This window comes from Strongylocentrotus purpuratus, unplaced genomic scaffold (assembly GCF_000002235.5).
Source record: "Strongylocentrotus purpuratus isolate Spur 01 unplaced genomic scaffold, Spur_5.0 spur5_scaffold_15, whole genome shotgun sequence".
Classification (NCBI taxonomy): domain Eukaryota; kingdom Metazoa; phylum Echinodermata; class Echinoidea; order Camarodonta; family Strongylocentrotidae; genus Strongylocentrotus; species Strongylocentrotus purpuratus.
Genome location: NW_022145600.1, coordinates 34,272,455 through 34,297,891, shown reverse-complemented (window position 1 = coordinate 34,297,891; position 25,437 = coordinate 34,272,455). Strand labels below are relative to the sequence as shown.

The window sequence follows — 25,437 nt, the reverse complement described above, 5'->3', positions numbered from 1 at the left end:
ATGGGCCTAATGTGGTCAGTGTGAGAAAATGATGGCAGAACATTTGTTGCTGAAGCATTGGTCCTGCAATCATACATGCGTTATACTTGCGATATATAACAGGAAAAAATGTAATCTAGATTGGAAGCAAGATTGGAGTGGTAAGGGGGTTTACAATGTGAACAGGAGATCACTGCAACATTTTCTGCTGTCTCAATTTATACCCAAACAGGAAGATCATGCACATAGACTCGGAACACAGTCCTGACATGTGTCCTTAGAAATGAAGCGGTGATGTGGGAGGTGGTTTCCTACTTGCTTCAAGTTCATGATCTCAATAAATTAATATGAACATGTTTCAAAGCAGGCGTCGCAATAGTGTAACTTTTGAGAGACTTGATCTTTTCTTAGGAATACTGTGTACTGGCTTTAACCCATTCCCTACAGGAAGCAGGTGGATCCTGTATGAAGCCTATGGGAGTAAGAGAAGTCAGTAGTCTGTGGGTTACCAGAGTTGATACCTTTCTGATCCTCATGAGGAAACTAAATACACATGAACTGTAACTCCTATCGCCTTCTTTGAATCCGGTTATCCGTTAGTCTGAAAATAACTTCTTAAATCCATGTACTCCTTCCTGAAGTAGGAATTAGTTTTTTTAAATGTAGTTCGAATCATGAATAAGGAGTTCTGAACACCTAAAATGTCGTTTGGCCTCTTTTGAGTTGATATTAGCATCGTAATTCATAAAATAAAACTTAATAAATAATTTTTTTTAAAAGTGTTCCTGAATGAGAAAGATTCATAGGATTAGGAATACGTGTGCATTCGTGGTATGAGGATACAGGATATATCTATTCGCTGACTGAGTATTATCGGGTTTAGACTTGGGATTAGCCCTGAGTCTAAACTCTAGAGATTTCCTCAAAAGATCTCCACCTTCTTTTGATACTTCCTCACAGTGAAAGATCATGCCATTTGCAACAGCATGGCAACAGGTTGTCTGTCAGGATACGGGTGTCTCCTTGTCTTGCTCTGCACTGGTCTACAAGACCTAGGGATATGTCCCTACCTCTGAATATTTTCTTTGATTTTTCTTCTTTTTAAAAGCTATTCAGCTGGGGTTTTTTGTTGCGCTTTAGAATGTTGTTGACGTGATTGATATATATTCCTTTTTTTATGGATTGAAAAATTACAATATAAAAAAACTTCATCACATTGCTTTCAAGAACAGGATGTTTCATGTACCATTAAACCTGCAGGAATGAGATACTGCAGTAGCAAATAACAAATGGACAAATTATTTGGGATTGCTGGCCAGTTCTCACTTCTATATAGTGGGAAACTTTAAACAAAATCAACTGCAAAACAAGCTAGAAAATTTAGATCTCGAAAGGTATACTTGTTCCTACAATCACAGATGCCTTCTGTATTTTTAGAGAGATGTAGCTACGGAGGACAACTACCGAAGCCTATATATAAGGTCTTTGATCGTAAGCAGATTGTTTAGCTGATGCTTGCTTACCCAAAACAGAGCAGATATCAAATCTGATCATATGATCTGCCTAGAGCCAGAAGGGCATTAATTCATATCATTTTACACAGAGTTAACACCCTTCTGGCTCTCAACAGATGATATAATGAAAATAAACTGTCATTGTGGTGTAGATTTCTGGTGCTCGAGAGGGCAGGAGAGAGTGCGCTGTATCTGGTTGCAAAAGTCAAGTAGGGTGGAAGAATCGGTATCAGTATGCCGTCGGGTCGTCCTCCTCCCGTCCTCTCCGTTGCTCTGTGGGTTAGCTTGAATCACCATCTTCTGTTTATGGGATGCTGTCATCCATGAGTCTCGGTCAAAATATGGAATAAAGCTAACCCTTTCCAATCATAGACTGTCAGCTCAGCTAAAACATTAATCTTAGTATTTAATCTTTCCATGCCTTGTAAGAGTAAAGCTTTTTACCTTAAGTCTTATCCTTTACAGGACAGAGATGCAGAAACCATCTCTTGTTGGTATAATGCATTCATCCTCAAGTCCTAGTCAAAATATGACATTTTGTTAACCTTTCTCACTGAAGAAAAGAGTGGGTACCCATCACAAAATTCCTATGTTCAGGTTAATTCAGGGTATGGACAGATAGAGCCTCATTTTTTCTGATGAAAAAAGGGCATCATCTTCTCATTTGGGGTTGGTAGAGAGAGGGGCGGGGTGATGCCCCTTCTCCTTCAATCAAATTTTTTGTTGGACTGTCCAAAGTTGGGACAAAGTTGGACCTTTTTGCCATGTCTGCAAATATAACAATTTGAGGCCTTTTGGGTCCTTCCAATAATTGTCAGTTTACTTTGCAATTTGAGACTTTATAACAAATTATTTTGACAAACTAATATGTGAAAACCCAGACGAGAAATGTAAATAAAGCATTAACATGAAAGGCCAGTGATCACAATATATAAGGGTAGATGTTTCATGCATGGGTGTACAATTTTATACCGCATGACATTTACTTAGTCAGGTTGGCTATGATGGTGGGTGCAAGTATGTTTAGCTCACTGCAGGTTTGTGAAGGGGACGAGCAGACTCAATATCCGGCAATCGTCTTATGTTGCTTGAGCTAGGTGGTTTAAGTAAAGTTCATCGACACCAACTGCATGAAGGGTAAAAATGTGATCTTCAGTGATGTTCTTGGATCAATAGTTTTAAAGTTTCTTGAGCATTTTCACCTCCTGATAAAAATTTGATATTTGTTGATGGTTAGTTTGTTTTCTTTTATAGAAAAATTACTAAGAAGAAAAAGTCTCCATTATTTAATTGACAAAAAAAATCAATGTCTTAAATATTTCACAAGAATGAGTATGCTGTCCTTAGAACCCTCTTTGATAATAAGCTTCACAACTTTCATGGACTATCCTGTTAGGTTTTGAATTTTAAAAACATTTTTTTCCCCATTTGAACTTCAAGCTGGTGTAACCTCAAAGTCAATTGCGTCCCCACGGCATATTACGCTGCTACTGCTGCTCCCAGTTGTTGCGCAAACTTTAAGATCTGCTGTGATTTGTAACTTTTAACTCAAAATTCTGTAACCAAAAGTGCGTTCACACACGGTCCCTAACCACAAGATAATTTCAAAGTCTATAACTATGACCTTAACTTAAAGTTAACCTAGCAGAGTGTCGTGTGAACCTTACTAATCTCTCATACCCTCCCTCGCACCTGGATCTAAAGATCGCTGGTGTCCCCCGGTGGATGACATGTGTTTCAAATGACCTCTGGCCAAAGTGTTGCTGTACATTACAACATTAATCGCACGACTCAAACATTTACATTTTGCTGAGTAATTCTAGGGTCGTTTGGCTTATTCTTTCCTTTTCTTGAGCCATCTTCAAGTATGTCTGTAAGGATTGGAGACTCTTCTTCCTGATGTGTTGATGAATGTGGTCACATTATGTCCAGTGGTTTCCCCTGTTTGAAGACAAAAAAGAGCTTTGTAATTCTTACGAAGCTGAATTTTAATTGGTTCAATTTTTTAATCAAACTTTGTTACTGTCAATCTTTAGGCCTTGACAACATATAAATCAAAGCATTTTTGTGATTTATTTGTATTGTATATCTATTGAAGAAATTATGTCAGTGTTGTTTCATACATTCAAGGCATATGCTCAGGATGGAAAATCACAAGTTACAATGAGTTTACAGCATATAGAACTGCCCAGATACATTGTTCTGCCCAACCTTTGGGGATGCCCCCCCCTCCCTCCCTCCCCCCCCCCCCAATTGTATGGATATGCCACTCACTGTATGTCAGTTGAATCTGTTTTCAAACATTCTTGACTCTGTTAAAGGGCTCACGAGGTTGTACATGTATGTTACAAATGTTTAGAAAGCATAAATTCATAGCATTCTTTATTTTTTCTTTATCATACAGAAATTCCACCTGCCATCCACAAGCGGTTTCCAGCAGAGTTACCTGTGAGCTTGGGCCACAACATCACACTGCATTGCCCAGCATCGGGGAATCCCCCTCCTAGGATTAAATGGCTTAAGAACGGTGACTTTCTCTTCCAAGATACCTATGGAAGGATCATCATCACACAAGGTAGGTTGCTCTCATCGCACTATGCCTCTGACATGGTCACATCATCTTTTCAGAGCCAGGAGGGCGTTAACTGTGTGTTAAAGTAAATTAACTAATGCCCTTTTGGCTCCAAACAAATGATATGTAACTACCCTGTTGCCCATACAGTTGGAATACATTTTCTCAACTCTTTTCATGAAATGATTGTGACAATAATAATAATAATAATAATATTGGATATTTATATAGCGCACATATCCACCCTGCAAGGTGCTCAAAGTGCTCCAATAACACCCCGGCTCTGCTAGGCTACCGATGTCGGTGCTCACAGCATTCAAGGAATTACTTCCTACCGGTCCCCATTTACTTCACCTGGGTGGAGTGTGGCAAATGTAAATCAATGTCTTGCCAAAGGACATATGGGTTATTCTTAAAAGATAAAGTTTATATTTTCTCACTTAATCAATCTTTATCACTTTTTAGATTTATCTATAAAGTTCTGTGAAGATATAAAACTTAAACTTTATTCATGAAAAATTAATCATAATAATTATTCTCACGATCACGTCATCAAAAGATATAAATTCCACAGAGATTTACACAGTTACTTTCTTCTTCTTTTGAAATGAGACATGAAATGAAAAATTCTCACATTTGTTTAAGATTGAAGATGCCCTTTACACATTCCAAATGTAATTCAGATTCTTTCTTACAGCTTTAGATTGCAAGCCTGATAACTGAAATAGTTATTCAGGCTTTGTTGAATTATAGTTTGTCAGGATACTTATAAGGTTTAAGTTAAGTTTCAAAATATTTTTTTTCCTCAGTTATTATTTCATGTTGTAAAAGCATTATTAAAAGAATCAACATTAAACTAGTGTAAGATAAGGATGCAGAGGTTGCATTTTCCTGGTGTATATAATGTATGTAATGTAGTTCCTTTTTGCAAACTTGCTTTTGACATCAAATAGAGATGTCAATTTTGAATGGTGGTGTCGCAAACAACTTTGATTTATGTAACTGTCAAAATATTACACCACTGTTGGTCAACATTTTTGGTTTCCAGTCATCTGTAGTTCCTCCTAGACAGCAAAAGTTTGAGATATCAGAAAGCCTTCATAGTTTCTTGAAGAATGAGAATACTTCCTTCAAACCACTGGACCCAGTTTTAAAAACAGTTTATTCTTTATGGGTCTTTTGAGACATAATAACTTATCTGTAAGGCTCCTTGGGGGACATGTATTTTTGTCAAATTTTTGTTCAACTGTTTTTCCATTTTCTTATGTTTTGTTTTCTGCCATGTCCACTCTTGTCATTATTTATTTATTAGATGATTTTTATTGACTGCAAATTGATTTCAGTCAGCCTTCAAAGAACAAAGATAGATTAGAGAGAAAAGTATCTTTTTAATCTCTTATCCTAGATGATAATAAAAGTGAGCAATGAGTAAATACTTCTTAACCAGAATGAAAATATATATATATACGAAAGAATTGTAATTGATCATCCAGTACATTTACCAAAAATGTTATTGTTATTCTAAATTCAGGACGTTAAAGGTACTATGTCCCATTTGCAGGCCAAAAAAATGAAAAAGTTAAATTCCAACTGCATTTGAAAGATAATACTAATTTAGAACTTCCCTAAAACAGGTGGGGCTCGAAAATGTCTTCAAGTGGGAAAATAACGACTATTAGTTGTCAAATCGACTTTAGGGCTATAGAGCCCAAAAGTAATAGTCTTGATTTTCAGACAATTGTACCGAATGGTCATACGTTTTATGCTGCGCAAAGATTCAATCAGTTTAATCTTGGCCATCACAAGAAGTGGGTTATTGATGTAGACAAATGCTCATGTACCCTTTACAACTATTTTCATGTATGTTATTACCAAAGAAGAAAAAAAGCCAGTCAGTCACTCAATAGTGTCTGACAGTGAAGTCTAGCAAGTAAACGGGTTTCCTTGCATAATTTGAATATGAGGACACTGCTAACGTTTAAATTTCACAGATAGGACATACATGACATATTAATAATTCCTGCAAAGTTCTACAGAATTTGAGGTTGGCTGCAAAAGGGACATAGTACCTTTAAAGTCTAAGGCTTCTATGAGTGGCAGATTGAAGTTTGTGATTGATTGATTGATTGATTGATTTTTATTCGACAAGCTTCCAACATACAACAATATACAATAATAACAGATCAAAAAAAGTCAGCTTGAACAGGATAACCCACGAAAGCTCGAGAGCTTATTTCCAGTGGGGTCCCTATTAACGATTAGTATGAAAGTAAACAACAGTCCAGTTTAATAAGGAAATATAGCATTCAACATAGCTGACTTTTTACATCAAAGAAACTATACTGAATCAATTTTCGTGAGAAAATCTTACATTCCTGTATCTATATTGGAAACTTTGAACGGAAATACCATTGTTTTTGCTTTACACGCTTACTCACTCCCTGATCACTGCACGGTATGATTTTCTGGTCTCGCGGGTACTATAACATATCTGCTCCATCCAAGAAAAATCAGACCTCGGAAATTAAGACGTCAAAGACGGAGAGATTTGGGAATAAATAAATCTACCAGAAGCGACGCATACTGTAGGCACTTTAACCTATTTATGCGATTTTGATGCAACAAACAAATTGAGAAATTAGGTTTGTTCCAAATGTCATCTCCCTCTTTCCAATTTTGATTGCCAAAAAAAGAGAAGGACTTGTTTTGAGAGTGTTAGTAATTTCCTGAATTTTCAATAGTAATTCTTAAATACCAGTATTAATGTCTTACTATTTTCAAATTAATGCTTAAGGTGAAAGCAAAAATATTAAAATAATTTAACTCACTCATCCTTATAGAAGTTTTTAATAAAGGTAATGTCGATGACCATAGCTTGGGATACATATCTACAGGTAATCTTTTATTTTTTACTCTTTGAGAATTCCATTGATACACCTGATTTTTATGGAAACTTGTCTTGGAATACCATTTCAAAACATTTCTCATCAGAATTTGAATAAATCCATCAAATTTAAAGCACGCATCAAGTCATCTGCAATTCTTATCAAGACATTTAGAATTTAATTTGTAGGTATTTTATAGCTATCGCTTTAGTTTTTATTCCAATTTCCAAGTCCTATTTATCCTCCCGTCAGGGGATGCAGAGACAGACTTTTGTCTGCACCATGCAAGGAATTATGGGAACAAATTTCACTTGTCTTTTAGCTCATGAATCAAGAATTTGTACCACTTTTTAACTTTTTTAATTCTCTGTTTAAGATGTAGGATTTACTTGTGAAAAATTTTGATGACCCTCCCAACTGTTACTGTTACTAAAACAAGAAATTTGCCAATTGAAACATTTTTCATCAGTCAATGATTATACAAATCCTTGAATTGCTGTCAGGCAGTATTTGTGAATTACCAGTAGAAAAAGGCGTTTTATCAAGTGTACAGGAAGACAGAAAATTGCTCTCATTCCTTCCTAAATGTGCTCGTTTTTGGAAAGCACTGATAATGAAATGTATCCCAGCAGAGGGAATAGATTATGATTGGCCAAGCCAAGTGAGAGGGGTATATATAGCCAACTTATATGAGGAGGGAGGGGCACGCTGAGGGCAAAAAGAAAGGAATAAGAATTGTATGGAAAGGAAGAGAGAGAGAGAGAGAGAGAGAGAGAAGGGGGAGGGGATAAAGAAGCAAATCTTTATTTTGTTTAAGCACTGGAACTTTTTGTTTAGAAGTTCCTCTAAGTATCCAGTATTACTATTATGTAATCTAACAAATTCATTATCATAGTGGTGTGGTTTAAAACCTTGATTAAAAATGGGAGTGTCCTGGATTCAAACGCATGCATGTCTTTTAGCAAGGCTTTGATTAATATTTGCCTCTCTCCGCCCCGGTGTAGTAAATGAGTACGTGGTACGTTATAATTCATTGACTGCCATTAGCACCAAAGTGGGTTACAGAGCTAAAGCAAAGACAATTATTATTATGATATGATGATGTCTAAATTTGGGATGCACATGTGAAATACTTATGGGAAAGCATTGGACCAAGAAGAAATGGAGAGAGGGGACAATTAAAGGGGTTGAGGGAAAGGGAGGGGTGGAGAGAGGGTAAGATTAAAAAGACAGACAAATATACATATGTAGATCGACAAATAGGCAGACTTGAAATGTCAAATGGGTTTAGAAACCAACTCCGGAAACATAAATGATGAGTAGCTTTGTCTGTAAGTCATTACGATGCAACGTAGGATTTAAACAAAAAGACAAAGAATAAATTAAATTTCAACTCCTCCTTTTTCAGGATGTCCTGCACAAATTAATTGCTGAATCTAATTGTATACAGATAACATGAAGCCCTTCTTGTGAGCCAAATATCGGCAAACTGCTTCCAGCTTTTATGAGAAGCCGACACTTTGATCTTTAGCACTAGACAAGTATACTTCAATAATCTTCAAATATTGGCAAACTGAAGATCAAACATATCATTTTTCTCAGCCTTATTACCATTGTTCATTCCAAAGAGAAAGAAAAGAAACTGCTGAAAAGCACTCCACTGAGTCCACTCTAATACTTGAGTAGAAATAAAACAACATTTACGCAAGCTGTTGTGAAGTTTGAATATGGATTAATATTTACATGAACTATTTTCTAACTTCTTGATCTCATTTTGTTGAATAAAAATTCTTTTTGGGGAGAAGCTGTTGAGAAATAATGCCTTTAAAATGCAGTGTTGTAACTAACACTCAGATTTTCCCCAAAACAAATATAATCTATGAATTCAAAGGCAATAAGGATGGACTTCGAAGCCACTTTGTACTGAATATGTTTGCTTTGAGTAAAGTTCACTAGGCATAGAGAGGTCATTGGGTATTGTTTGCACCTGTATTTTCATGATCTTTCATCTTTAAAAAGCCACTAAAGATAGATGGCCTGGACTCTGATCTGTTTTCAAATGGAAAGAAAATTTGAACTATATCTATAAAATGTTATGACATAGGACATTTTTCACTGGAATTTTGGTTGACGTCAGTTAGCATGAATATGTACCCATTCGTAAGATGTATTTTAGCTTTATCCTCCCACTTTCTTTTCCACCCCTTCACTTGCTACCCCTCACACCCCCTTTCCCAATACCAATTCTCCACACCACACCCCCTTTACTACTCTCACCCATTCCCCTCCCCCTACTCCCCCTCCTCCCCCTCCTCCCTCTCCCCACAGCCCGGTGTGCCACCCCAATGTCAAGGGGAACTTTGAAGGAGGAAAGGGACGCTCCCCTCTTTTCATTACTCCTCCCTTACACCCCTTTCTCTGTTACCCCTCTGTGCCACTACCCCTCTCCCATCATGTCTTCCCCTCCCCTTCCCCTCCCCCACAACCCCATGTGCCACCCTTAATGTCAAGGGTAACTTTGAAGGAGGAAAGGGACACTCCCTTCCCCTAGAGAGCACTGAACTCAGGGGATAAATTAAGGCAGATGGAATCACATGCACATGCTTAGCTGCACTTCATCTAAAATTCTTTTTCCCTCTAAGTGAAGCCTGCTCCTAGGAAAGATTATCTGTTTCAATGTGATTGCAAAAGAAATCCCTTCCAAATTTCCAGATTAATAGATATATCTCTAATGACATGTTCCTCATTTAAACTAATTAAGTTATCAAGAGGTGATTGTTGCAGGGGAAATTGCAATAATACTGCAATTCTAGATTTATTTTTGTCAATTTTATTCTCATACTTAAATGTCACTTCTTAAAGACAGTCTTGTATGAATGCAATATCTTTGTGCTAAGGCGAATGAATTTCATTTATTAATTCATTCATTTGTTGTTCCAATGTACATTCAAACATGGAAAATTATTCTGCTCACGTTTAATGGAAAGGCTCAAGTAATTACTAGTACATTGTATTTGTATTAAAGATAGAGAAACAATAACCAATCAATATAATATGATTATGTGAATATATATGATATAAATAATTTCACTCATATGTACAAGAGGAATAATTAAACAATATTACAATCACAAAATGTGCTGACAACGATGATGATGATGATTTTTATTCACCTCTCTCACTTTTTGACACACCCTTGAAGTATGGAGAAAAATGGAAATTATTGAGTGCTGAATCCTTTACATGAATATGGGAAATTGTATCTTTCCTCTCTAGTAACGGCTCTCATCCTGTTTATATTTCCCATCAACACAGATACGCTAGTCATTCACAAGACGTTGCTGTCGGATAGCGCCGAGTACTCCTGTATCGCCTCCAACACCGTGGGATATGCTAAAGAAGATGTCAGGGTGAAAGTCTCAGAAAAAGGTAGGTATGATCATGAGGAGGAGGAGGAGGAGAAGGAGGAGAATGATGATGAGGAGGAGAAAAGGAGGTGAAGGATTAGGAAGAGGGTGGTGGTGGTGGTGGTGATAATGATGGTGACGATGATGATGGTGATAATGAAGATAATGAAGGTGATGTTGATGATGATGATGATTAGGAGGATTATGATAGGTGATGATGATGGGGGTGGTGTTGATAATAATTATGATCATGATGATGGTGGTTATGATGATTGATGATGTAGTGATAATGATGATGATGGTAATGATGTTGATGCTTGTGTTGGTAATGGTGATGATGATGATGATGGTGATGATGTTTTATAATGTTATGATGATAGTAATTTTATAATATTAAAAGGGAAAAAATGATTTAGGAGAAACATGATGAACCTAAATGGCCTTTATGCCAGAACATTTGTTTTTAATTGCTGAAATTATTGTAGTAGTCACATTGTACTACTACAAGGTGAAAAAAAAATTAATTGAGATATGAGTAAAAGACAATTGGAACAAGACAGAAAGCATTAAAGGGAGAAAATTATTTATGATATATAAAGAGTAATATTTTCTGTAATCACAACAAATAATCAAGAGTGTTGACCGTACTTAGTAAATCGCTGAAATAATTTTTTCTTGAGTGACAGTGGCTTAGTGCATTTTTGCGTGAATTTGTGGTTTTCTGGTTAGTGAGGGATAAAAAAATTAGCCCCTTAATTGCGTTTGATGCCCATAGCACTAGAGGTGGTATGCACTTTATCTCAAAATATCTGTGAGCGAAACTGGTACGTTCTCCATTAGGAGCATGTCCCAGTGTATTCAATTAAATTTGAATTTACACTCCACTTCATATGAATGCATTGTTGAATTAAGAAAGCGTCAGTTAACATTTAGAGAACACTTCATTGAGTTCTGGTGACAAAGAAGTGACAGAAATCTGTCATTCTTTTGTCAAGTTTGTGTTGACAACATGTTTTATTTGAGTATTTCATTCAGACGTGCTTGTAACAGCATTAGTACAGCCATTATCTAATTAATAATTGAGTATTTCAAGAAAATAAGAAGATGTGATGGAAGTGTTAACCACATAGTTATGACAAATTGAACACATGTATTTCAGCAGTGTCTAAACATCTGCTTAGGTAACACTTTCGCTCTTACAGCCACTATTTTTTTTTAATCGTATGTAAGTGAACAAATATACACAATACAAGACATTTTTATAAGACATATTTTTTCAGATAATTTTTTTTCATGCACTTTTAGACTTTTAAATTTAATGAAATATAAAGCTAAGCTTTAAACTTAATATTGTTAAAAAAAAATTAGGAGGGGGGATGCTTTTCTGTATTGCTATTATTGTTATTTTAGTGGACCTGAATTGATAACAGTCTCAACTTAATCTACTTGAACGATTAATAATTAAGATTCTTGATTGAGTGTTTCTGTGATATATTCTGGTAAACTTTCAGTGCTTGTAAGACATATTCATTTATAATGTTTATCTAAGTTGAGAGCTATTGACAAAGCACTGTTGTTCTTTCACAAAAATTGATTGATGTAGTATTTTCTGCTTTACTTAGGAGCCTTTAAAGTTGTTTGAATTCTCTGTGCTGAGAAGGAGAAATATTGTACTGAAATATCAGTAAGAAATATTATAATAATAATAACAATAATAATCATTTAAAGTCCACTCCAAATTTTATTAAACCGAAAATGGAAATTCTATATGAAGTGATATATGAAGAATTAAATATCAGTGCCTTTATAGAAGACTTTTTACTAGTTTTATATTTTCACACTTCTTTAAATTGTCATGTATGTTCAGCAGGTAAATTTGGAAATACAATTCAAATATTTGATACGGTATATATTTCACTCTGTTCTATCCATGCCTCATAAATGCCTTCTTTACTTAGTTTAGCAGGTCTCGACACTAACCGGTTCCCAAAATCTAAGTATGGACCCCCAAAATGTTGAAATTTGTACACAGGTCGCATGCATAAATATTCAAGAAAGTTCAAACAAGACTACCTTCCAAAAAAAGTTTGTGTGAAGCCCCGCATAAAGATGTCAATAATTTTGAACTGAATTCAATGAAATTGAATTGTGAATCAAAATGGTATCTGGTGAATACATTTTTTTTATTTTTTTATAATTATATATCCTCAAATTGATTATCACTATACAATAGATTGTATGGTACTAAATAATGATAGGACAGTGCATTTTTGTGTACAGTAGACAGGTCAATGGGAGGCTCATTTTCTATTCCTCTGAATTCCTTGCCCAACCTTGCAGCGATAAAGAAGGACATAGGCTGCAAGGACGGCACCATAGAGGGCCTGCATCACATGCGGAGCATCGCAGCCTGCAGCGGGGCTTGGAAGGGTCATGTCAGGAAGGGAAAAGCCTTGTGCGCCCACGGCTGGCGGGTGTGTAACCATGAAGACGTGGACACGCTCAAGCACATATCGTGGTTGGATGCAACGAGCATGAACGGATGCTATGCATACAATGCTGCCAACAATGATGGTGTTTGCACAAGGTATATGATGGAGAAATTTAAGCACTTTTTTTTTTTATTCCTTCCTTTTGATTTCTTCATTTTGCTCTGTATTTGTATTAAATATTTAGTGATATGAAAAGGTGAATCGATGTCTGTAAATCTCTCTCTCTCTCTCTCCTCTTTCCTTTTTCATTCTCTCTCTCCTCTGTTGTATCTTTCATTGTCTCTATCTCTTTTTCTTCTTTGTTTCCGATGAAAATTACTCTTCCTTTTTTTTTTTTGGGGGGGGGGTAGATCTTTTTGAATGATAACATTTTCTACATCCTAAATTATGGAATGATCAGCTAATCTATCGTACTTTTATATTGCTTTATTCACAATGATAACCAGTCATTACATATGTTTTTCTCCTCTTTTTTTTTTCAAAGTTAAAAGCTTGCGAATATTCTGCCCTAAGATTTTCATATTGGAATTCTCAGCCAACAAAAGATAATATAAACATCAATATTGCCAGAAGATTAATCTATATGTGCAACCCTTGTCTCAACCCAGTTGCACAGGTGAACCTGGCCACGATGTCCTGGGTGGGATCGGCAGACACTGTTCTAAGAGAAGACAGAGGCACGACTCGTGCCTGGGGGAGGGGCGTATTGATATCTTCCCCTCCCATAGGGAGTTCATGTACGAGATGCTGGACAAGTGCTCCTTCCAGGAGGGTCTCCTCTCAGGTGTACTGTGCTGTAGGATACCAGACAGGCCAGATAGAAAGAAGGGAGGAGCAGTAGGAGGAAAGCAAAGTAAGTTCTTCATGTTTGTCTATCCTGATCTGCCTTATTCATCCTATTTTATGGGAGCGCGTAGGGATACCTGAAGAAGTCTACTCACAAGTTGCTTTAAATGTTAATTTTTTAATTTTTTGTTTTGTTTTTTTGTTGATTTTTTGTTGTTGATTTTTTTTTTTTTTTTTTTTTTTTTTTTTTTTTTTTTTAAATAATTTGTTTAACTTGCAAAATCTCTTACAGAGGTAATGGTTTGAAGCTTGTATTTTGAATATAGTATGGGGGAAAAGAAGAAGAAAAAAACTACATGAAACTACTAACATCCAGAACAAAACATTTGTAGGTGATTGGTACACTTTGACTTTCCTACAGTGAATGGCTATCAGCTGAGAAGTAACTTGATACAAGTATTGTTCCTGTTCCAAAAGATCAATCAGCCTTGCTCTTACGCTTTGGCTTTAAATCGAATCAGGAAGCTTTTGATTACCCTGCCAAATGGATGTCGAGCTTTTTTAGACTTGAGCAAGATGGCCTTTTTGGCAAGCCGCTAATCCTCGATTGAAGATGATGAGGTAAAGATGGCAAGCTGGAGTAGGAGAGATGATGGAAGTTTGGATGAAGACTACCACAAGAAAGAAAGAAGGGACAGAGAGAGAGAGAGAGGGCAAGAGAGAGGGGGATACAAATCAAGAGACGAATAAAGACGGGGAAAATCAGTAAAGGTTTTACTTTTAGAGGTGAATTATAAAAAAAAAAGACAAAGGAAATGATAAAGAAAAAGAAAAAAGCAATGGGAAAAAGTAGGAAGGGAAAGAGAGTATTAGTAAAGGGAAAAGGATTATTGTGTTTGTAATTCATTTTTTTAAAGAAAATATTCTTTATCTTCTTTTTTTAATTTGAAGTATTGACAGGTATTAAAAAGTTTGTTTTTAATATTATGAATGTAAAAAAGAGATCGAGAGGGATTTCAACCCACTAATCTCAAGCTATACATTCCTGTATAAAACTTGTGAGCAAAATTGTTCCGTTGATGACAATTTATACTAGTGTTACTTACACAGTATAAAAAGTTGATCATATAAACAAAAAATAAAAAGCCTAAGCCTAAGGCTTACAACGTAAGAATTGAAGCTTTCAAAACATTTCTAAACTGGTAGATATATTTCCTTACATTCCACCAAGCTGCTAGTTATCTCTTGTGAAAAAACAGATACATTGAAAAATAGATAAATGATATCTGCTTGAATATAAACCAAATTGATGAAAAGTGTTATCTCATGATAGTGATACATATTTAGCCTTCTGTACTGTCTACTTTATCCTCTTATATATAGTGCCATTTTTAGTAGTGAAAGAAGGGGTTTCACAAGCTCCTTTTTCCCCTTCCTTATTTCCTAAAATCATTACCGGTAAGCCACCAAGGGTAAACATTGATCAGCGATGAAATGTCCTACAGACTTCTAGGGAGTTATATATCTCTTTGTAATCCCCCTTTATTGGTCCCGTTGTCCATAGGGGCGCACCTGCACATTAGAAGCATATACAGGCCTGGTCAGTCCTCACCAATAATGAAAAATGATTGATAAATAGTTCCTGAAAAATCGCTTCCCTATTATTAATGTGAGAAAGGAATCAGTCATGCAGACCTCAACTTTTTATGCTATCCTATCTCAACTCATTTTTGTAGTCTTGTTGGGATCACTTGATAAGCAATTTCTTAAGGGCAATGATATGATATTTATGAGCCAAAATTGCACCCTTCAATTTGACGTTTGTATCAAAAGAAGGAATAGACAGCTAGTGTTTGATTGACAGGACCAAAATCAGGGACATCTGACCACTTTTATGGTTAAAAAACTAAATGTGGATATAGTTTATTATTATTGATGAGTTCTGACTAGGCCTATCACTTAAAGGTAATACAAAGTTTTGGGAAATTTTGAAAATTGGGCGGATAGTGATTCTTTACAATTTTGATATATTTGGATGCCCTATGGATGCATTATAAGCACTAGAAAATTTAGCAAAAAGAAACACTTCTGCTTTCAAGAAAAATTGAAAATAAAAATTTGCCGGTGCTCCCAGTAAATTTTGATAAATTTCAAATAGCACCTACGGCCGTACAATGGTAGCTGCGACCATGAAAATCTCAGAATATGTAGTTGTGATATATAATTTCCAAATAGGAATAGCTAATGGGTCAATTTTAGTCAAGAAACATTGTTTTATAGCTTATTTAATATCTTGACCTTGAGAGGGAGCTATACAACAGAAAGAGTTTATTATTTAAAATTTCACAACTTTTGACTTGATTTCAACCGCGACAATGATTAATGAATACTGTAGGATCGCATATGCTTCCAATGTGTTCATTTGAACCAAATTCATGACCCCATACCAAAACTTTGTATTACCTTTAACCACCAAGGCAAGATCCTTGACGGTGCAGAAGGATCACGCAGGTGTGCCTAATCTTGGCCTAATTGCCCCCTTTATGATCTTGTACTTGTGTCCTATGGGAGCCATTCAGTCTAATTTCCTCAAGAGCAATAAAACAATCCCCAGGCCATTATCAAGGAAATTTCCTATAATGTGATGAAAGGGCTTAAATCATGTTCGATAGTGAAATGTGTTGATACTGACTCTAAATTGGTTGATTGGCTCTCATTGTCTTAGTTGATAATGTTTTTCAAAGAGAAAGAATGAGGAAGGGAGAGAGACATACAGGGAGAGAGAGAGAGAGAGAGAGAGAGAGAGAGATGGAGAGGGAGGGGAGATAGAGAAAGACAGGAGCACAAGAGGAGAGGAGGGAGAAAGATATTATGGAGTGAAATTCACGCAACATATATTTTAAGAGAGAGAGGGAGATATGATAATGTGATTTATTGTGATGACTATGAGATACAGATCAGTTTATCAAGCTTTTAATGTGATAATTGGAGTAGCAATTATGATTATTTGATTACCGCTCCTTAGATTGCATGCCTATTTAAACTCATTGATGAATGATTCCATGTTTGTCGATATTTAATTGGAAAGATATTTACCGGTAATTTGAATAGTGTTAACTGCACCTCTAAACCACTGACAGCCTTATTGTTTTGTGTCTATAATTGATTCTCAACTTATGTTCTTGCTACCTTAGCCAATGCCCTCTGTGATTCAGAGTGTAGGAACGGCGGCCGGTGCATAGGAGCAAACAGATGCTGGTGTCCCGAAGGCTACAAGGGCGCCCTCTGTCAAATTCGTAAGTCCAATCAACTTATTTCAAAGAAGGAGATGTTTACCTATTTCTTTCTTCTGTAAGATCATAAACTTTGTGACGTGGAGCTTTTGTGAAATGTAAACGACAGCGGATTCCATGGCAAGAAACATTTGGGAAGTGGAAAATTCGGTGTGATTCAATTTTTTTTGCGACATGAAACTTTCATATATCTGAACCTCTCACAAAATTTGTGAGCATTTCATGCCCATGGAAGATGGTGGTTTTAAAGTACTTTCATATGCAATGGGATTAAATGAATCCCTATTTCCTTTTTAAAATGCATAAACCCATTTTCTAATGGAACCAGGTGGTTCTTGTATTAAGCCATGTACATGAGAATGAGAGATTCAGTGGTCATTGGGGTAAAATTGTAGAATTATATTAGGTGATATATATAATTGGAATTTATGTTATCCTTTCCTTTTTAACTTTTATCCTGTATCCTTACTTTTTTCCATCCCATTTTCTAGCTGTCTGTGATCCTGAGTGTCCTGCAGGCAGTGATTGTGCAAAGCCAGGAGTTTGTGAATGTCTGCCTGGTAAAGAGGGACGGAAATGCAGGAGAGAAGGAAAATCAAGAGGGAGAGAAGAGGTCTCAAGAAAACCATGTAAGAATCATCTCATTCATCTTCTGTTGGGTTGTACGACACATGCTCCTGCCAATATTGCTCCGCTTCAATCACCTCCACTATTAAACTGAATTCTTAACGTCAACCCTAGGCTTAAGCAGGACTGCACTACTTGTAGCTACTTGCACCCTCTGTAATAGCACACAATGCCTAAGCACTACATGTTGGTCCCCCATGATCCCCTTTTTCTTATGTTAATTGAGAGCTGATTTGACGAGATAACCACCTGTCAGTGACCATGCAGGGGGTCTAATCCCTCCTGGCCAAACTAGTGCGGATAGGCTTTAAGACTAAACCTGCCCATAACTCTAACCCTAAACCTAAACTAAAACCCAGTTTCAACCCCATCCCAACCTAACACCTGTTGCTGTGCTGACCCTAACCTGATACCTTTAACGAAATAAAGTCTGGAGCATTTTGTGCCGGAGCAATGTCAGGATTTTCACAGATATTTCATTTGTATCAAATAACTATTCAAAACTGTATCTTTCAAACTCAAGCTGCCACTTATGTTTCTTAGCGAGAGAGTGGAAATACTTTCCTTCATTTCTCTTTCTTTGGAATGCGATTAGTTAGGACAAATGAAAGGGTGATTCTTAAAAGATGATACTCTGTTGCCAACCACCCGAAATGGTTTCTGCTTGCCTGTCTCTCCCATCCTAGACAACGGCTATCACTTGCAAGGACAGGAGAGGGGATATTAGCCTTAATCCCAAGGGTTTAGTTCCAGTCAATAGCACTCCTTTAAAAGGGGTTAATCCTAGGATTAAAGACACAGTGGACACTCTTTAATCCATAAACGCTCCGCTGGGAATTGAGATGCTAGATTGACTCATTATTGTCTGACTGCCAGTTAACACTTTCCTTGACTAGGAGAAAGAGGTTTTTTTAACGTCTTAAGGAGGATATATCCTTCGTGGGGTTCTAAAATCTGCCTCTATTTCTTCTCTTTTGCTTGTTCTTCTAACCTTTAGGAGTACATAATATCCAAGAAAAGTTAGGGCTTCATTCATTAGACCATGAACATAGTATAGCAGATTTATATCAAGTTAATGGGGCTTTATCTGTCTATCATTTAGGTCGTATTTTCTCATGAACAGCATACGATGATGCATTGAAACTAATATTGAAGGATAAATAAAAGTTGCATGAATCAAAATCTTAGCCAACTTGTCAAAATCTACGGCACCTGTATGTTTCTTCCTATTGAAAAAAACTTTCTTCCTGTGAAAATGGCCATCATTAACTTTATTATTTTACAGTAGTCTACATACACTTCAAAACCAGTTTTAACTATTTTCCCCTTACACACTATTGGAGAAAAAAAAGTTAGGCTAACTCAGATTTAATGATAACATGGAAGGGGGATCCCCCCTGGGATAAATATAGCCATGGGGGTGTGGAATGGGCAGAAGTTTATCGGGACAATTATTCATCGTTCAGGATGTCCGATAAGATTTCCTGGACATCTGGGATGTAGGGTGACGCCTTTTGGAGGCCTCGGGAGAGAATTGACCAAACAAAATGAAAGGTGAAGATCATTGGTCATTTTTCTTCCTTCTAATACCAGCTCTTGGTGTCCAATATTTAAGATGCTTTTTAATATTTCATGTAGCACAAGACGTTACAGTTGTTGTATGTTAAATGCTCTATGTAATAGTGATGTACATTGTGAATTTAATGTCAATTTTACATAATTTCTCGAAGAACCTCCGAACTGTATTTAGGCAAAGATCATGAAGCTTACATCAAAGGATAGATGATATTCGTTATCTATATTTTCATGACAAGTTCTATCTGTACATGTCTCAACATTCACATTTCATTATTCTCTCTCTCATTCTTTTTTGGCTGTCTCTTGTTATCTCTCTCCATTTTCTTTCTTAATGCCTTACCAGAGCTAAAGCTCTCTCTCTCCCAAACCCGTAAGCAATGAAGAATGTTTCTTGAGGATAACCTCTCACCCTGTCCAACTCATTTTTTTTTAAGAAGCAAATTTTGTCTTGATTAAACTATACCAGGGATGGGGATAGATAGAAGTGATTGGGAAGGGGAGGGGAGGGGGGGGGGGGGGGCAACCCTGGATTCAATCAGCAGACTATCGGTGAACCCTAAAGATCTCACAGCAGATAATGTCCTGTCTGGCTGATACTGTATCATCTTACAGTCATGTCCATGTATCGGAATTCCGTACCCCTCCAGCTAAACTACCCCCTTCATCAGCCAAGCAGTGGTCCCTTTCAACACCAGCACCGGAAAATCCACAAAATCGGTGGTTTATTAACTCTGCATAAACTTGGGAATTATGAGCGTGGAAAAGGGGCATGTATAAGTGTGACCTACAAAATTTAGAAACCTCCCGATTCCCGGTTTTCCTATGTCTTCTGATTTCAATTTGTTCTTCTTTTTTGTTGTTATCTCTTTCTCTCTCTCTCTCTTTCTCTCCCTCATTTCTCTCTCTCTCTCTCTCTCTCTCTGCCTCTCACTCACTCTCTCTTTCTTATCTACATCTACTTCTTTCTATATTTCTATGTCTATCTCTCTTTATCTTGAAAATACTGGTATGCAATCATTATGTTAAAAAGATTCCCATCAGTCTCCAGGGAATTATTTAGATATTCACATTCACATTTCATTTTATTATTGGGTTAAAATTTATTAGCAATACCTCCCTCTAAGCTAACGTTTGGTGATCTGCTTACTCTAAAAATGCACTACATTACATACTTGAGAGTTAATTGATGAGTTGTGACTAGGTGATTAGATGCTAGGCAGATAATTAATGCCAAGAAAAGTGCAAGGGTTCAGCTAGGCCTGGCTGCAGTCTAGTATGAAGAAGTGTCATGGCCAATTTGAGGTGTTTCAAGCTCAAAGATAATTGTACTGATTATATGTTGCCAGATTAGCAGACGTATTTTAGGAAATGCCTTGGGTGCTTAATCTAGATCAGAGTGGTTTCAATAAGGGTCTAAATTGCCTTTTCCACTTCTAGTTGTATTTTTTGGGTATAATATGAATTTGGTTTTAGAAGAATCTCACCCAAATGATGCAGATAAAAATGTTTGTTAATTAAACTTCACATTGACATTTATTGTTTTTCTCAGAACCTGTCAACAATTGGGGTATCTACTCCATTCCAGTTTGATTTAAAAAGATATTATATTACTCACATGAGTTCACAGAAAGCCCAAAACACTATGTATGATGACATCACAGTTCAATATTGGCATTTCTATTCCAATTTTATGAATTATGAAACTGTTATTTAAAAAACTCACACAACTGACAGGTACATAGGAATACAAGGTAGAGAGAGTACTGCATCCCCTGAGAATTTTCAGAATTCCAGTTTTTAGGCTTCCATCATTTCATATTCAGGCAGTCTGGCAGTGAGGTGTTCTCTGTATTACCTTTGCTTACAAAATTGAAAAAATAGACATGTCATATTTGAGCAAAAGAGATACCCCGTTGAGATATTGTGCATAAGATATAACCCTTGAATACATCACGTCGGGATCTCTAGATCTCTATTCTTTGTCCAAGTATTTTATTGTGTCACCTGAGTTTGTGATTTACCATGAATGTGTTATCCTCTTTTTCACAGCATTCTGTGAGTGACTTCAATTAAGGTGAATGTATGATATATAATCATGTCATCTGAACTTGTATATCCTATATATTCTCTTTCTCACAGCATTTGGGTGCAAGAGATTATGTCGGAACGGTGGATTGTGTCATCTAGGACGCTGCTTCTGCCCTGCCTACACAAGAGGCAAATACTGCCAAAGAAGTAAGTCATTCAACTTAACTCATTGCCTACATGAACCAGGGCCCTGTTTCACAAAACTTGTCATCAGTGACAAATGACAGGTTTTGTTATAAGCTACTGAAATCCTTCCTTCTGATTGGTTATCAGCAGATTTGTCACTGATTTTTGTAATTTGTCATTGAAAAAAGGCTTTGTGAAACACCCTCCAGGTGTTCCCTGTATCAAGCCTATGGGAATGAGAGAATGCAGTAGCCAATGGGTTAATTAAGTCTCTTTTATTCATACCTCAGTCACACCATGCTTGCAAAATATGGAAAGAGGGATGTTCCTTTGTGAACAAGTCTTGGGGCATGTAGTGAAAATGTAGTAAACAACTAAATTATTCATACCCCTTGTAAATTTTATGTTTTTTTTAATGTTTTTCGTAACTCAAGAATGAAAGATGGACTGTTTGAATACTTTTAGATGCAAGCTTTAATATGTCACGATTTCAAGAAAAATAAATAGGGACAAATCAATTTTCACATACTTGAAAAATTCCCAAACTTGGCAGGGGTGTGAAGAATTTAGTTTTTAACTGTATACAGAACAAGAGGTGGCGCTGTTCACAGTTTAAGTAGTCATTCAGTTAATTCCTCCTAAATTCTGACACTATCACCAGGAATTCATCAGTTCAATCAGTTGATCCAACTAGTGTTCTCTAAGACTCCTTCTCAACGATTGAATAAGTTATCCTTACCATAAAGACTGCGATAGGCCCTTGCTTTGTTAGGGTCTGGTCAGACCTTGCCAATAACGATATTAATGATAAGTTAGCTGTAATAATAAATTGTTTCCAAATGCTCTCCTACTGTTTAGGTTGAAATAAATTAGAAATTGTTGTAGTAGGTCATACATGTAGCCATCAACAATTTTATCATGTCATTGAGATCGTTGGGCAAGCAATAATTTTTAGGACACTGTAAAAATCCTCACTTGTATCTGTGAGTCAATTACCGGTATTGCACTCCTTCCATGTGATGTCAACGGCAAAAAAAAAAGGAATGGAGGCAGCGTGTATAGTTTTGACTGACAGAACCAATGATTATATTGTTTGGAAAGTGGTGAGGTATGACCACTTTTATCATTATGAGTACAGAATATATATGCATATATTTAATTGTTAGCATTTTAGGTGAGGTCTGATCAGGCCTTAACAACAGTAGAACAATTCTATCTTTGTTATTAATATGTTTACTATCATTTTCCCCACAGCATTGAAACTCCCGCCTGGCACCACGTACACGGATCACTGGGAGCCCATCTTGCGAATGATGAATGGAGTCTAGATCTTGATGAACGCTAGACCTGCAGGACCCTAACCACTGGACCCTAACCACTGGACCTTGGTCTTTGGTGTGGGACCTGACTGTTGACAAATGAAACAGGATTGGCACCTCGTTATGCCAAGAGATGGAACAACTAGCTTTAAGCTGCCCAAAAAACATGCAGAGACAATTTTCCACCACTAGCCATTGAGCATGGATGAAAACAAGAGTTTGAACAAGTCATAGGAACTGTTGATCATCGTGGAGAAATTCCATTTAAATTATTGAAACCTGATGAGACGGATTTTGGCAAACTTATCGCATCGGCTGTGTGGATCTGCCTGTGTTCTGTAAATCGATGTAAATTTTTATTTGTTTTCTGAAATGAAGAGCAAATTATGGATTGGTTCCTGAATCCAATCATGATGAAGCAAAAGATATTCAGGAATGAGGTAAACTTCTTAAGTTGTTACCATGACAATATGAGATGTAAATCATCTGTTTTTGCCCATTGATCTCTCGTATTTCACCCTCCTTGTCACATACTTTATCACCACATGTGATTGGCCTGCAAAGTGCATTAAAATAAAAAGGAAGAAATCCAACCAGGTTCCCTTTTGTACACCTGGGTCGAGGGTGGTAAATGTAGACGTATCTTGCCTAAGGAGATTAGTGTTGTACTGGGGCCTGAACCTGGAACCTGTCCATGTGCATTTAAGTGATCAAACCATTGAACCGCAACATCACAGAATATGTTCAAATGGATGAGAGGAAGGAGATAAGGTGAACTACATTGGGCAAATTTGTTTTTTCCTTAATGAATCATGGTAGCAGTTCTTACAATAAAGGGTTGTATTTGGAGCAAGGAATTATTCCTTCATTTCCATACCCCAAATCCATTCAGTGTCTACCACTATGACTCATTGATTTAAGAATATATATTACACAGGATTGTGAATAAACTATTAACATTTATTTTATTTATTTATTTATTTATTTTGTTGTTTTTTTTGCTATAAAGAATTTGGCTTACAGTATTATTATGATTTCTTATGGACATGAATGAGATAAGAATATACCTCAAGGGTCAAAAGGTCAAATTAGATTTCAATAGTATATTTTTGATAGAAGAAAAGCGATTTAACTGCCAAGATGTGAGGGTAAAGAATGCTCGTGTATACTGTATTCTTGGCAGTTTAATTTAATGTGGGATCATTTTATTTGTTGAATTATTGTGGTGTAAATATTGCGTTTTTATGTGCACTGAAAATGTACTAATACATATTGATTTTTTGTTGTTAATGCTATTGTTTCCTTTGTCAGGTCTGCTTTTAAAATTGTATTCAATATTAGATGTTTGTAAATATAAGTTTTGGATATTAATTATTGATCAAAAGTGAATTATTGATCGACGTGAAAGAGATTGTTGAAGACACATTAAGACTATTTTTCTGTATTTCACAAAAATATAAAAGCATGTCATAATCACCCTAGATCAGTTTATAAAGGTCATTTTCTTTGATAATCTTTTTTTAAATGTAATTATTTGGTTTTTCTTTTCTTTGTTCTGCCTCATCTCTTTCTCTCTCCCTCTAGTAATCTATATGTCTCCCTCTCCTCTCTTTCTCTCTCTTTCTACATACATAATTTTTCCTCATTTCCACATGTTTGTGTCTCTTTGTCTTTGTGTGTATGTGTTTCTCTCACTTTATTTCTTGTGCATCTTTTTCGTTTTCATGCCCTTTCTCTCCATTTCTCTCAATTTCTCTCACACTCTCCTCATCGGCACACACCATCTTTTTTATCTATTGCTCTCTATCTCTCTTCTCTCTCTCTCCCTCTACCTCTCAACACAATATCATACATTTACAAAATAATTTAAATCTAGTTTTTTCAAGCTCCATTATCGATCAGGTGTATTTTTAACCACAACTCATCAAACTTCAGATTTAGTTTCCTAAAGCGTGTCTCCTGTGATAAATATTGGTTATGGATACTTAAGATATTTTAATATACTTTAAGGAGTTTACTGCATATTCAACTTCAGCTACAATTCATTTGTTTTGATAATAACTGTTTAATATTTTATGAGTGGTACATGGCCCTTTATGATGTAGCTGCATTGCATTTGATATTCAGAGATAACTTGGTCATCTATTTGATCATTCATGTAAATATACTGTATTATAATTATAATTATCTATATTTGATGTCTGTATACAGTACAAACATATCATTTGTAATTTAATGTGATTTACGTAAATGATGAGTTTCATTTTGTTCACAAAGTATTCTAATTCTTGAGTTGCACACCAGAATGTCATAACAAATTTTTCCTCTCTGAAATAAAAGAAAGAGTTGATATATTGAATGTTGCACATTTTGCTAAAAACCTAATTTCTTCCTCATATACCAGTTAATTCTCTTGCCATGCCAGCAGCTAAGACTAATTTGGTTGTAAGCAAAGTGATGGTTGTTGCTTTTAATTTGTGCTCATTTTCCTAATGTATTTATCACTCACTGTATTAAATTAGCACTTTTGCGAAATAGATCCTACACTGAAATCAAGTGGTTATATCATTGCTTCATTTGCAGTACTTTCAACAAAGAAATTAAGTGTTATTGAAGTGCTCTGGCATTTTCCCTGGCAATAATCGCTCCAGGCTTTATTTCGTCAAAGCAAATATGGCACTCCCAGGGAGGGGGAGGGGGGCTCCCCCACACTCTTTTTCAATAATTTTCTTTCTAATAAGTGCCCCTTTTCATAAGTGCCCATTTTAACC

At 36.2% G+C, this 25,437-nt stretch overlaps 1 protein-coding gene across 1 annotated transcript in view; it reads left to right on the top strand.

Moving 5' to 3' along the window:
* The window catches only part of LOC100893885, a 78,366-nt gene extending 53,148 nt beyond the window's left edge, over positions 1 to 25,218 (top strand). Inside the window, exons 4-11 of the mRNA XM_030986294.1 lie at positions 3,898 to 4,068; positions 10,266 to 10,379; positions 12,698 to 12,944; positions 13,458 to 13,702; positions 16,830 to 16,931; positions 17,420 to 17,557; positions 21,273 to 21,368; positions 22,602 to 25,218. Coding sequence (XP_030842154.1) covers positions 3,898 to 4,068; positions 10,266 to 10,379; positions 12,698 to 12,944; positions 13,458 to 13,702; positions 16,830 to 16,931; positions 17,420 to 17,557; positions 21,273 to 21,368; positions 22,602 to 22,675 — 1,187 coding nt within the window. The 3' untranslated portion in view covers positions 22,676 to 25,218. The remainder of the gene's footprint in view (positions 1 to 3,897; positions 4,069 to 10,265; positions 10,380 to 12,697; positions 12,945 to 13,457; positions 13,703 to 16,829; positions 16,932 to 17,419; positions 17,558 to 21,272; positions 21,369 to 22,601) is intronic.
* The last annotated feature ends 219 nt before the right edge of the window (positions 25,219 to 25,437 follow it).